This window comes from Staurois parvus, unplaced genomic scaffold (genome assembly GCF_062004578.1).
Source record: "Staurois parvus isolate SC_StPar_1 unplaced genomic scaffold, SC_StPar_1.0 ptg000137l, whole genome shotgun sequence".
NCBI classification, from domain to species: domain Eukaryota; kingdom Metazoa; phylum Chordata; class Amphibia; order Anura; family Ranidae; genus Staurois; species Staurois parvus.
Window position 1 is genome coordinate 14,224,571 of NW_028317933.1, and position 13,753 is coordinate 14,238,323.

General features: G+C 40.1%; 1 protein-coding gene across 1 annotated transcript in view; it reads left to right on the top strand.

The window, feature by feature from the left end:
• The window catches only part of LOC149465848 (protein-glutamine gamma-glutamyltransferase 5-like), a 99,983-nt gene extending 86,917 nt beyond the window's left edge, over window positions 1-13,066 (top strand). The window contains exons 12-13 of the mRNA XM_089673378.1: window positions 5,378-5,514; window positions 9,240-13,066. Of these exons, the coding sequence (XP_089529504.1) occupies window positions 5,378-5,514; window positions 9,240-9,390 (288 nt within the window). The 3' untranslated portion in view covers window positions 9,391-13,066. The remainder of the gene's footprint in view (window positions 1-5,377; window positions 5,515-9,239) is intronic.
• Window positions 13,067-13,753: the final 687 nt, after the last annotated feature.

The following is a 13,753-nucleotide window of genomic DNA, read 5'->3' on the forward strand; positions in this document are numbered from 1 at the left end:
CCATGTGATCAGCTGTGTCCAATCGCAGATGATCACAGTGTAAACAGGAAATGCCATTTATCGGCAGAGAGCTGGTAAGCTGCATACCTCAGAGGGGACATCTACACTGATCATCAGGGCAGTGATCATCAGTGTAGCCCCATCAGTGCCCATCAGTACTGGCTAATAGTGACCACCATTGCCCGCTATCAGCGCTGGCTATCAGTGCCCGCTATCAGCGCTGGCTATCAGTGCCCGCTATTACTGCTGACTATCAGTGCCACATATCCGTCTCATCAGTGTCATTTAGATACAGTGTTGCATGACTGAGCAATTGTCATTCAAAGTGTGACCGCGCTGAAAGCTAAAAATTGGCTTGGGCAGGAAGGGGGTAGAAGTGCCCGATAGACAAGTGGTAAGTAAAATATACTGTTGTATGAATAGGTTTTTGCTAATTTTGGATTTTCATTGGATGTAGGTGTGATGTACTGTAGGTGTGTGACCTTTTATTTTACGAGATATTACTTTGTTTTCAAAAACGCAAGCTGATGATGGGTATGATGCCAAATACAATAAAGCAGGTTACTAATTATTGCAACATTAACATCCTTTTAAAGAATAACAATGTGGTAATATTATAACACATTATTTTATTGAAAGGCATTTAAATAGTGTTCATGCATAGTGCAGCTCACTGCAGATTTTATAATTGGAGTGTGGCTCACTAACGAAAAAGGTTGGCAATAGTATTGGTCATCACCAGAGCAGCTGACAGACGGTGGGAGCCAGCGGCAAGAGTGGAGTGTTTTGTATTTTTCTTTTTTGGGTCGGTGGTGGCAGCGGGCATTGTGATTGACATTGGATCTACTTCAGGGGGACATTTCTTTTATTTTTGTTTTTAATAAAGGACTTGTCAAAGACTGTCTCTTGTCATTTTTACACAGTACTTTCCTCATGCGGTGACAGCGTAATCGGCAAGTGTATTTACATGGTGATCTTGTCTCACGTCACAGCTGATCACGTGGTAAAAGACCATTGTGATTAGCCGTTTACCATGTCATCTGATCAGCTGTGTCCAAAGGAGAGAGCACCGGGTGCGCACCGCTGGGGGCGCGGTTCTGGGAGGACGTCCCAGACCTGTACAACTGCAGTGTCGCCGTAATTCAACTATAGCCCGGTCGTCAAGTGGTTAACCAATACACGCCTGGCCAATAGCCAAAATGCGGCTGGCAAAATGTACTGGATTTCCAGGTTGGACGCCAAATGGCGTCCTCCCGCACATGCACACTTTTCGCGCTTGCAGAGCCGCGCAGCGGCGCGATCTGTCACCGTACGTGTACCTCAGACACGGCCAATGACAGATCTGAGTATCGGCCCTGTTGCCGGTACCATGTGACCTGCTGTGACCAATCACAGCAGGTCACATGCCAGTTGTATACAATGGATGGCTTCATTCATGCCATCCATTGTATACTACTGTCTAGCTGTGAATGGTCACAGCTAATCACATGCACATGTCATATGATTAGCTGTGGCCGAATCACAGCTAAGCACAAAAAAAAACCAAAAAAAAAAACCCTGAATGAATCGATGTCATTCAGGTAAATGCTTGCTTATAGCAAAGTAATTCTTTGCTATAAGCAAATTGTGTAAAAAAAAAAAAAAAAAATACTGATCACTTCCCCAAAGTAGTACAATGTTACTATGGTAACATTGTACTACTTTGGACATAGTGAAGTATGAAAAAAATCTTAAAAAAAATGTAATAAAAAATTAAAAATAATAAAAAAAAAAATATATATATATATTTTTTTTTTCATACTGTCACCAGTCAGTGTCCCTGATCACCGCCATGCCAGTTATATGAAGACGCTGTACTGCACTGGTGACAGTATGTAAAAAAAAATAGTGAAAATAATTTTTTTCATTTTCCGAAAAATTATGACAAAAAAAATACAACTTCAAAAAACTCGCCATTCCTCTTATGAAGTACGTCGGACTGTCTACTTTGCAAAAAGGCGTCATTTGGGGGATATCTGTACTGTTCTGACATTCTTGGAAATTAGATTGGCCGTCAGTACTCCAGGATTGATCAATATTCAGATCTATACCATAGTTTGTGAACTCTATAACTTTCCTACAAACTAGAAAATACATCCTAATTTGGGTTATTTTCACCAAAGACCTGTAGCAGAATACATCTCGGCCTAAATTTTCGAAGAACAATTATTTATTTGCAAACTTTTATAACAGAAACAAATAAAAACGTGTTTTGTTTTTTTTTCAAAATTTTCAGTCTTTTTTTTTTGATAATTTAGCAAAAAATAAAAACCCCAGCGGTGATTAAATACCACCAAAAGAAAGCTCTGGTTGTGTGTAGCCAATCTAAAATTTTATCATTTTCTTCAATGTTGTATGACCGCACAATTGTCATTCAAAGTGTGAGAGCGCTGAAACCTGAAAAATGGCCGGGGCAGGAAGGGGTAAAATTGCCCGGTATTGAATTGGTTAAAGTAGAAGTCCGTTCACTATCTAACTAAGCTTAACAACTTCAATACCGGGAACATTTACCCCCTTCCTGCCCAGGCCATTTTTCAGCTTTCAGCACTTTTGAACTTTGAATGACAATTGAGTCATCATGCAATGCTGTACCAAACCTAAATATTTATCATTTTGTTCACACAACTAGAGCTTTCTTTTGCTGGTATTTAATCTCCACTGGGGTTTTAAAGTTTTTGCTAAATTAACAAAAAAAAGATTGAAAATTTTGAAAAAAAAAGCTTTTCTTTGCTCCTGTTATAAAAGTTTACAAATAAATAATTGTTCTTCAAAAATTTAGGCCAAGATGCTACATTTTTTTGGGGAAAATAACCCAAATCAGTATTTATTACTTAGTCTGTAGGAAAGTTATAGAGTTCACAAACTATGATAGATATCTGAAAATCGATCAATCCTGAAGTACTGACGGCCAATCTAATTTCCCAAAGCTCAAAAATGTCAGGACAGTACAGATATCCCCCAAATGACCCCTAGACAGTCTGAGGTATTTAGTAAGAGGCATGTTGAGTTTTTTGAAGTTGTAATTTTTTTTTGTTACATTTTTTGGAAAATGAAGAAATGGAAAAAAAATGTTCACAGTTTTTTTCTGTTTAACATACTGTCACTAGTGCAGTACAGCTTCGTCATATAACAGGTGTGGTGGTGATCAGGGACACTGACTGGTGACAGTATGAAAAAAAGAAAATAATATTTTTTAAATTATTTTTATTACATTTTTTTTTCTTTTTTTTCATAACACACTGTGACCAGAGTAGTGTAATATTGTACTACTCTGGGAACGTGATCAGTAATTTTTTGTTTTACACCTTCTGATTGCTTATAGCAAGGAATTTATTTGCTATATGCAAGCATTGAACTGAACGAAATTGATTCATTCAGATTTTTTTGTTGAGATTAATTCTGATTGGCCATAGCTAATCACATGATACAGATGGGCTGTGAATGGCCCAGTCTGTTCATGTGATCTGTCACCAATCACAGCTAGTGACACAATTGTATACAATGAATGGCATGAAATGAAGCCATACATTGTTTACAATTGTCATGTAACCTGCTGTGACTGGTCACAGCGGTCACATGGTACTGGCAATGGGCCGCTACACAGATCAGCCATCGGCTGTGTCTAAGCTACACAGCCGTAACAGATCTTGCCACAGCGCGGCCCCGCAGGCATTCGCAGTGTGATCCAGAAGGACATTATATGATGCCCACCCAGATTGACGAGAGTCTTGCTTAGCCTTCATTGTGCTATTGGCCGGGTGGAAACAGGTTAAACCTGCTCCCACCCCCATTCTAAGTCCTATGATACTGACCTTCATCCTGTGGCCAAATGTCGTATTTTCTGTTTACAATCAATTATTTACAATTAAATAGCACAGGATATGGAGTAATAATACTAGTTTTTTGCCCCATTCACACAAAACGAATATACATGCACTTTCAATGGGCGATATGCCATGCAAATACTTTATAAATCCACCCCTTGCAATCACACTATTTCCTCTAATCGAGAACACAGTACTCCTCGTGACAATGCCTTCATCTTCTTTTCTCAAAAAGGACAGAGCAATTTTGGTCAGCCATCAACCAAAGTATTATATAGACTTAGATGGTGACTCAAAATTGACACAGTCATATAAGTCCTGGTGGCTGTGCAGGTTTTGCCATAGGTAATAGAGAGGAAAAGAGTTGCTGCTGAGTGCAGATTGTCAGTTGTTTTATTATGGAAGCAAGATAAAAATGCATCTACATATTGGCAGACAAAATCAGGCAAATCTACAGTCCTTGTCTGGGGTACATCATCAGCTGCCTCTGCTGGCTGTGAAGCAATCTCTTTCCTGGGTCTGCGACCGGATGGATAGTGAAGAGGGGCCGGAGCGAGTGCTGGAGCCCAGGTGGAGCGCAGTGTTGGCGTGATGACGTCACTGGATGTGATACAACGCGTTTCAGAGCATTCACACCTCTGAAACACGTTGCATCAAGCCCGCTGACATCAGCATGCCAGCACACTCAGTGGCGCCTCTCTTCCTCTCTTTTTACATGCTTTCCAGAGGTTGCTTCCTCTCTCTACCAGGAGGCTTACCTTGAGGTGGAAACTTTCTCTGCCACCAATTGCAGCTATAATCATATGGACCAACGACCATTGGCCATACTGACCCCCACACATTTGATTACATCTCACTGCCACCTTGCGCTGACCCCCTCCTCTATGTATGTATCTGTTTGCCATAGTTAATGTAGATCAGCCTCTGCTGTAGTCTCTTGCTTTGAAATAAAGTTACAATGCACAGTCTAGGTGATCTCCAGGGAAAGTGGAGACATGGGATATGCCTCCTGCAGTAGACTGATTACATAATCTCAGCTTAGATAAGTTTACTTGACTGGAGCAACCACGGGACCACCTGCCTGGATTTTGCATGTTCTCCCTGTGCCTGCATGGGTCTCCTCCTGGTATTCCAGTTTCCTCTCATACTCCAAAAACATGCTGGTAGGTGAATTGGCTCCTGTCTAAATTGGCTGTAGTATGTGTATGTATGAATGTGAGTTAGGAACTTTTAGATTGTACGCCCTTTGAGAGTTAGGAACTGATGTGATCTTACTATATATGTAAAGTGGGGCTTAAATTGAAGGCGCTATATAAGTACCTGTAGTAATAATAATAATAATAATAATAACTGGAGATCAAGCACTGTTTTTCAATAATAAAAGGTAGATCTTTTATGAAGCATCATACTGTTTCAGTGTATGTATTCATGCAGAATTGAAAGATAGTGAAAAGTCAAATATAAACACACATTTGATTACAATATTCTAATATTTGTTTTGTTTAAATCTTTAGTTTTATGGGAATCCACAACTCAACCAACCTCTCAGTACAATCCTGTCCTTCTCCAACCCTTTTAATGAAATTCTAAGTAATTGTGTTATGACTGCAGAAGGGGCAGGACTATTTCCAGATGGTCCTATCAAAGTACAGTAAGTATGATCCTGAAAATATCACTGTTATCAGGTAAGGCAATGGAAGGAGTAATTAAGGTGGCAATAAAGTGATAATGAACCCAAAACCAAAAATGTAATATATTGCAGGTTACCAGTCACTAGATGTTGTGGCTGCATTCATTTTGTTTTTGTAGGCTATTTTCCCCTCTGTTTTCACATGGTGATCTGGCCAATGACAAACCACCTGTATTAGAGTGCCTTCACTCTAAACGAAGGAGCACAGGGGCGCCTATGGACAGCAGCATTGTCAGTCTGGAGGGAGGGGAATGTTAGATGTACTAGCAGATTTAGATACACTGACAATTTGAAGCCAAATTTTGGCTAACACTGCAGTTACAGTTTTCTTTCTTCTTTTGGAATAAAGGTTTTACTTAAAAAAATAAACGTTGACCATTGTTAGCGCCTCTGTCAGTGGTAAATGGTTTGTTTTAACACTCTAAACAGCTACTTTGCAGGACAGCTTGTTCTTCTGAAAAACAGCAGACTTACCTGTCAGATCACCAGATGGAAATATAGGAAATAAAGCCTAAAAAAGAAAACTAATGTAGCCTTGGTATCTAAGAATTGGTAAACTGCTATATAATACATTTTTGCATTTGGGTTTAATACCATTTTTAATACATTTTTCATTTTGGATAGATTAAAGCGGAACTTTATCCAAAAAGAGAAGTTTGGCTTGTTTGCATCCTCCTCTGTAGCAATTGGCAATTTCTGGAGAGGGGGAGCAGGTACCTGGTTTTGACAGGTACCCGATCCCACTTCCAGATAGATTGCCTCGGTGATTTGAGCAGAAGTCTGACTCCCCCTCCCCCGCAGACTTCTGCGACACATCGCATATTCCAGAAGACTGCTGGACCATTCAGAAAGCACAGAGCAGCTCATACATGCACAGTGGGAAGGCTTCATTGCCAGTTTCTCTTAGTTAGGATGCCAGCGCCAGGAACCCGAAGCCAATTGAAGAATCGGGTTGGGTAAGGACAGCGCTGGATCCCCGGACAGGTAAGTGTCCTTATATTTAAAGTCAACAGCTACAGTATTTGTACCTGTTGACTTTTAATTGTTTTGGGGGGAGGCTGGAGCTCCTATTTAAGGAAGGCTTATAACCCCTGTGAGTTTTGTTATGTCCCATTGGGGAGATTTCCCTTCACTTCCTGCCCCATAGCTAAAGTAAGCGAATCCCTGGTAATCCTCATCAGAAAATTTACCCTCTATTCTTGTTCTGGTGAGATCCCAAAGTTTGGGATATTTTACTTACTTACACTCTCGAAGATAACAGTAAACAGGACAAAGAAAGAGGTAGAATAATCCTAATTGGGACAGAGACTACAGCAAAAACCTGACGGGGTGGGCTCTAATTCTTCTCCATTTTATCCAAAACTAAAGTTTTGCCTTTACTTATACTTTAAAACAGGGCTTTTTTTTATCAGAGAATAGGTGCAGAAACCCCCCCCCTTTCTGAATCACCCCTTGTATCTGCCCCCAACCCACCTCCGAGCCCTGCTCTTGGTTTCACCCCCTACCCACCTCCCAGTACCACCACTTTTTGAGAATACAGAACTAAGTATCGTGTTGTGGTGCTAAGAAATTTTATGGAATTTGTTAATACAAGAAAAGCAGTAAAATATATCCCCTGCAGTCAGCAACAATAACCCCCCCCCCCCGTAACAATATATTCCCCTATGACAACAGGCCCACCAGTAACAATAGACCCCCCTACAAAAGATTTCTTGAGCAACATTGGACCCCCACAGCAAAATACACTATATTGCCAAAAGTATTGGGACACCTGCCTTTACACGCACATGAACTTTAATGGCATCCCATTCTTAGTCCGTAGGGTTCAATATTTAGTTGGCCCACCATTTGAAGCTATAACAGCTTCAACTCTTCTGGGAAGGCTGTCCACAAGGTTTAGGAGTGTGTCTATGGGAATGTTTGACCATTCTTCCAGAAGCACATTTGTGAGGTCAGGCACTGATGTCGGAAGACAAGGCCTGGCTCACAGTCTCCGCTCTAATTCATCCCAAAGGTGTTCTCTCGGGTTGAGGTCAGAATTCTGTGCAGGCCAGTCAAGTTCCTCCACCCCAAACTCGCTCATCTATGTCTTTATGGACCTTGCTTTGTGCACTGGTGTGCAGTCATGTTGGAACAGGAAGGGGCCATTCCCAAACTGTTTCCACAAAGTTGGGAGCATGCAATTGTCCAAAATGTCTTGGCATGCTGACGCCTTAAGAGTTCCCTTCCTGGAACTAAGGGGCCAAGCCCAACCCCTGAAAAACAACCCCACACTATAATCCCTCCTCCACCAAACTTTACACTTGGCACAATGCAGTCAGGCAAGTACCGTTCTCCTGGCAACCGCCAAACCCAGACAAGTCTATTGGATTGCCAGACAGAGAAGTGTGATTTGTCACTCCAGAGAACATGTCTCCACTGCTATAGAGTGCAGTGGTGGTGTGCTTTACACCACTGCATCCAACGCTTTGCATTGCACTTGGTGATGTAAGGCTTGGATGCAGCTGCTCAGCCATGGAAACCCATTCCATGAAGCTCTCTACACACTGTTGTGCTAATCTGAAGGCCACACAAAGTTTGGAGGTCTTTAGCTATTGACTCTGCAGACAGTTGTGTGCTTCAGCATGCGTTGACCCCGCTCTGTCATTTTATGTGGCCTACCACTTCATGGCTGAGTTGCTGTTGTTCCCAGTTGTTTCTACTTTGTTATAATGCCACTAACCATTCACCGTAATAGCAAGGAAATTTCACGGATGGACTTATTGCACAGGTGGCAACCTATCAAGGTACCACGCTTGAATTCACTGAGCTCCTGAGAGCGACCCATTCTTTCACAATTGTTTGTAGAAGCAGTCTGCATGCCTAGGTGCTTGATTTTATACACCTGTGGCTGTGCAGGTGATTGTAAATCCTGAATCCGGTGATTTGGAGGGGTGTCCCCAGCAGCAACAACAGCTCTCACTGAACAATAGATGCTCCCCAGCAACAACTGATGTCCCAACAACATAAGAACCCCCCAGCAACACTAAACCCCCTCTCAAAAATAGATCTTCTCCAGCCACAACAGATCATCTAGCAGCCAGCAACAATAGACCCTCCAGCATACTCCAGCACCCGTGATCCCACTGAAAAAAAACCCTGCTTTAAGATATGCAAAATGCTGTTTGATGTGCCTGATTTGTGTACAGTAAGGTGAAAATGTAGTTTCTTTGTCCAATTATTATGGCTTTTTACTAACTATGGTAAAAGAACTGAAAAATACGCACATCCCACAAGAATGACACATCCTCTTAATTACTACTTACCGGGCACCAGACCAGAGAACTCATATGCAGGGGTCTCCTAATAGACTAGATATCAGCAACTGGTTTGTGATTCAGCCCATCTGCATCTACCCAAACAAGATATATCAGATCTGAATGCAATGATCCAATCATATGAATAAACCTATATTGTGTGTCACCCTTTTCACAATAACAGAACAAGAATAACAGAATAGGCTGCATTCTACAAAACATATTTAATATATAAAAATTATATTGAGTGATTTCTATATAATATAATATATTATATTTCTATAATATATTAATATAATTTGTTAACACAACATTTGAAAATATGTATATACATTGCTTTCCTATGTTTGAAAACCTTTTTTTTTTTTCATTTCTTAACTTTTTCTTCAGCATGGACCAGATTTTCCCGAGGCGGAATGGCTTTGTAAGGATCTTCTGCGTTCCTTTTAAAAAGGGAGATTTACAGCTTGAAGCCAGCTTCTCCTGCAATAAGATCAAATTTGTGAAAGGAAGTGTAATGATCAATGTTCCCTGGATATAACTGGTTACTTTATACTACGTGATACACTTCATTATCTAAGACACGTGAGAAGACTGGACAATTTTATTTCACTATTTATTACACCAAGATGCCAAACTTTACAATATTTTTTTCTCTTATATATTTACAGTCACTTTTTTTTATACTGTATGTAATAACTTAATGTAAACTTCCCTTCTGAAATCATGTGGTTATTAATGGAAACCCTAAGAGATTATGTGCTATACAGGGAATTTTTTCTGTTGGGATTTGATTTTTTTTTTCATATCTACAGTATTGGGGTGTTTATTGATGAGATCTCCATAGTTGACCACATCTCCAATGTGGACACCTGCTGTGTCCACATTGAGGGGCTCCACTTTCCATTTTGAATATTTAATTTTATTCATTTATTATTATAGGGAACCTATCAGGTTTTTCTACAAGCTGCAAAGAGGGAAGGAACACCAAAATATTTACAGGTAGCAATGACCAGACTTGGGAATTAAGGCAGTCAAATGTCAATGTTGGAGTATTCAACACACTATAACTATAGAATTACACTTTTGGATGGCACGGTCCTTGAATTTTTTTTAAATGTTCCATGCACACTAGTGGGGTTTTTTTTAAGTTCAAAAAAGGCTGGAAAAACAATGGATAAAAAACACTGGTAACAGCGTTTTTTAGTAGCGTTCTGAAGCGTTAGCATTTTTACAGTACATGTAGAGGAAAAAAAGCTAGAAAAAAGTTGTTAGGAGCGTTTTAGTAGCGTTTAGAAGGGTGTGGGAGAGTTTAGTGTTTTTTTCTGCTGTAAAAATGCTTAAAAAAACTATACAAAAACTATTTTTTTTTCTGCTCCTAGATGCTGAAGCTCAAAAAATACTAATAGCCTAAAGTAGTGTGCATGGACAACACTGTTTAGCTTCAAGGAGCAGAAAAATGCTAATAACAGCTTCTAGGAGCTTAAAAAACAGCTAGTGTGCATGGAGCCTAAAGCTGCAAAGGAAAAGTGTGCTGTTCATAGCAATTTATCAGATTGCCACAGCAATTTGACTAAAGTCAGTTAAAAATTGAAAGCAAGCATCAAACAGGATGCTTAGTCAATTATTGTAATATGGAATCATATACACAAGCTAATTCAGTAAAGTAGACACGAGGGTTAGGGGCAAAATACAGCATCCTATAAAAGCAGGGGCTTGTGTTTCATTTATTTGGAGCAGTGAAAACAATGGAAGAGGATTACTGAAGATTGCTAGATGGTTACTACATTCCAAATTTTGCTGTTGCTTTTTTCAATCATTTAAAAAAACACAAAACAGCCTTAAAATAAACTCTGAAGTGAGGTAACAGCCTCTGCACCTTTGTCCTGGTGGTCTCCAAAAATGTCTGGAAATCAGTTATGTATATATAGATTTTACTTTGTTACATGTTACAAAATAAAAATCTGCCATCACTGACCGCATTCTCAATTCTCAGGGTAATTCTTTGTCTTTAAAGGATAGCTATGCTTGTATACAAGATCCCTACACCCCCCCTTTGCCCTCCCATTGCAATCTATAGGTTTATTACAGACCTCAGATCCGAGGGTGATCCTCTCTAAGAGCCACAGCCTATGCCATCCTAGATGGCACTTCAATTTTCAACTGGACTTTCGTGCACACCTGGTACTGTGGATCCTAACTAAGAACATGTATCTGTAGTGCACCATTGAAAAAAAGCCACTGGTGATAACTGGTTCCTTTCTCCAAGATTAGTGCTCACACTGCCAGGCACACAGCCTTTTCTCCATTCTGCTTGCTTGAACAGATTAGCCTAGGGGTGTCTTTTTATGCTTTGCTGCAGAAATACATTTGAATGGGGTGAAGGGAGCATGGGATAACCCAGAATTTGCTGAACTGACTGCTTTGAGACTATGACTTCCTTTAAAGAAATTGTAGGCAGGTGAGTCTAGATTCTCCACTGCATGTGGCACTTGTCATAGTGGGAATGCAACTAGAGGAGGAAACTAGGTTTCTCTATGGGTTCCTCGGTCCCCTGGAACAGTGATCTAGTTGGATACGCTGGAGCTAGGTGATCCTGGTGGCCATCTTGGGTCATGCAGAGTCTTTTTAAGCCCCTGCCCCAAGGTTTTGGCACACTTTATGTGGCTAGTGTAGGAACAGGATACCTTCTGTCAGGGACAGTGTTTGCAGTAGGGAGAGGTAGTGCCTATATCTGCCTCTTCAGGAATCCCCCTTTTGGGTTAGACCAGCCAGGCCCCACTTCACTTACCTTGACAGACGTTGTTGGTAGCTCGGACTCTGCTTTGAGCTGTTGTAGATGCTCCAGTTGGGTGAGCTTTCCCACTGGGCTTGTTTGTACTGTTTTATAAGTTCTGCAATACACCATTTTTGACAATGTAGGGCTCTGTGTGCTTTCTGCCGCAGCACCACGCTGCACCTACCTAACAAACTGAGAACTGCAAACAGTGACTAAGGCACAGCACTTAGGTCAGTTATTCACAAAGCCACAGAATCATCAGCTGCCTCCTTACGATATCCGGGTACTCTTCAGTGAGGGAAACACAGACTTACACTACCACAGGACAGCTGGACACACTTCCTCCAACTTCCACCGGGTACTCTGCAGTGAGCTCTCCAGACCCCCCCTAAAAAAACAGACCAGACTTGCGAATAGACCCCCAAGCTTAAGCTCCTACTGGGACCTTGATGACTCCTGAACAGCCCCTCCATCAGCCTGTTTTTGTTTTTTAATTTAATACCTCCTTAATATCAAACTAGCTGCTTTGTAAGATTGTAGGCTGATTTTCTGTATCCAGTTTGGAAAATGTGTGTGAATTTTATAATTGTCTCTGTTACTGTATGTCTTATTCTGTTGTGTTAACCAATAAAAACTTTAAAAAGAAACAAAAAGAAAAAGCCATTCTGGATTACCCTGTGGCCATTGGACAAGGTCATCCACTGATCTGAAGTCTGTAATGGGGTCTATACGGAGGTAGAGGAACAGTTGTGATCACAGGTTTGTTAGTATATGTACATATTAACTAACTCAATATATGGCAAATAAATTCGGTAAATATTTCAAGTAAATTCTCCCTATACATTTTGGATTGGCGAGTCAGAAAAAACTAAAGCTACTGGATTATCAGAAATAGTCTTGTCAGAATATGTATTTCTTCAATAACAAATTTGCTTTAAACAAAATTATTTTTCTATGCAAGATCATGCTTTTACTGGCCATGCAAGTATGTGAAATGTCAACCTTTCCTTTTTAATATACTAAACTAATTTGATTTACAATGACTGAATTACTGTAAATAGTTATATAAGGTCAATTAAACAAATTAAAATGCAAATTAAAACTTCCCACAGTAAGATAAATATATTTCCTCATTTTAAAGTTGACTTTTCAACTATACACGGTAGCTTGTTAAATTAAGCATGAACATCTTTAATTCCTTCCTAGTTTGCCTTGATACTTGCACAAGAAGCTACTGTCATCCCAGAGAACGCTTCATGAATATGTATGAGAGTGTGGCACTATGCAAGCTTACTATCACTTTCGGTTGCCACAGACTCCTGTCTGTCTCAGAGTGGACACAGATTAATAGATATGCATTTATATAGAAAAATAGAGTTGCAAAATTTTACTCCTGGAATTGTCATTGTAATTTTTCAGTAAAATAGTGGTGAATGGATCTGTTGTTATCAATTGTCTAAATTTGTACGTATAGTTACATAGTTCATTTGGCTGAAAAAAGACAAAAGTCCATCTAGTTCAACCACAAAAAAAAAAGTTATAATCCTATACCCACAGTTGATCCAGAGGAAGGCAAAAACCCAGCAAAGCATGATCCAATTTGCTCCTGCAGGGTAAAAAATTCCTTCCTGATCCCCCGAGTGGCAATCAGATATTCCCTGGATTACCTGTAAATGTTAGTTTCCAATTATATTCTGTGTATCTAGGAAAGAATCCAGGCCCTTTTTAAAGCAATACATTGAGCTGGCCAGAGCCAACTCTTGAGGGAGTCTATTCCAGCTCTTACTGTGAAGAAACCTTTCCATATTTGGAGATGAAATCTCTTTTCCTACAGACATAAAGAGTGTCCCCTTGTCCTCTTTGATGACCTCAGGGTGAATAACTCTACACCGAGTTCACTATATGAACCACTGATGTATTTATACATGTTGATCATATCCCCCCTTAATCTTCTCTTCTCAAGAGAGAATAAATTCAGTTCCTCTAATCTTTCCTCATAGCTGAGCTCCTCCATGCCTCTTATCAGTTTGGTTGCCGTTCTCCGCAGTTTCTCCATTTCCACAATATTCTGTTTGTGAATTGGTGCTCAAAACTGAACTGCATATTCCAGATAAGGTATTACTAA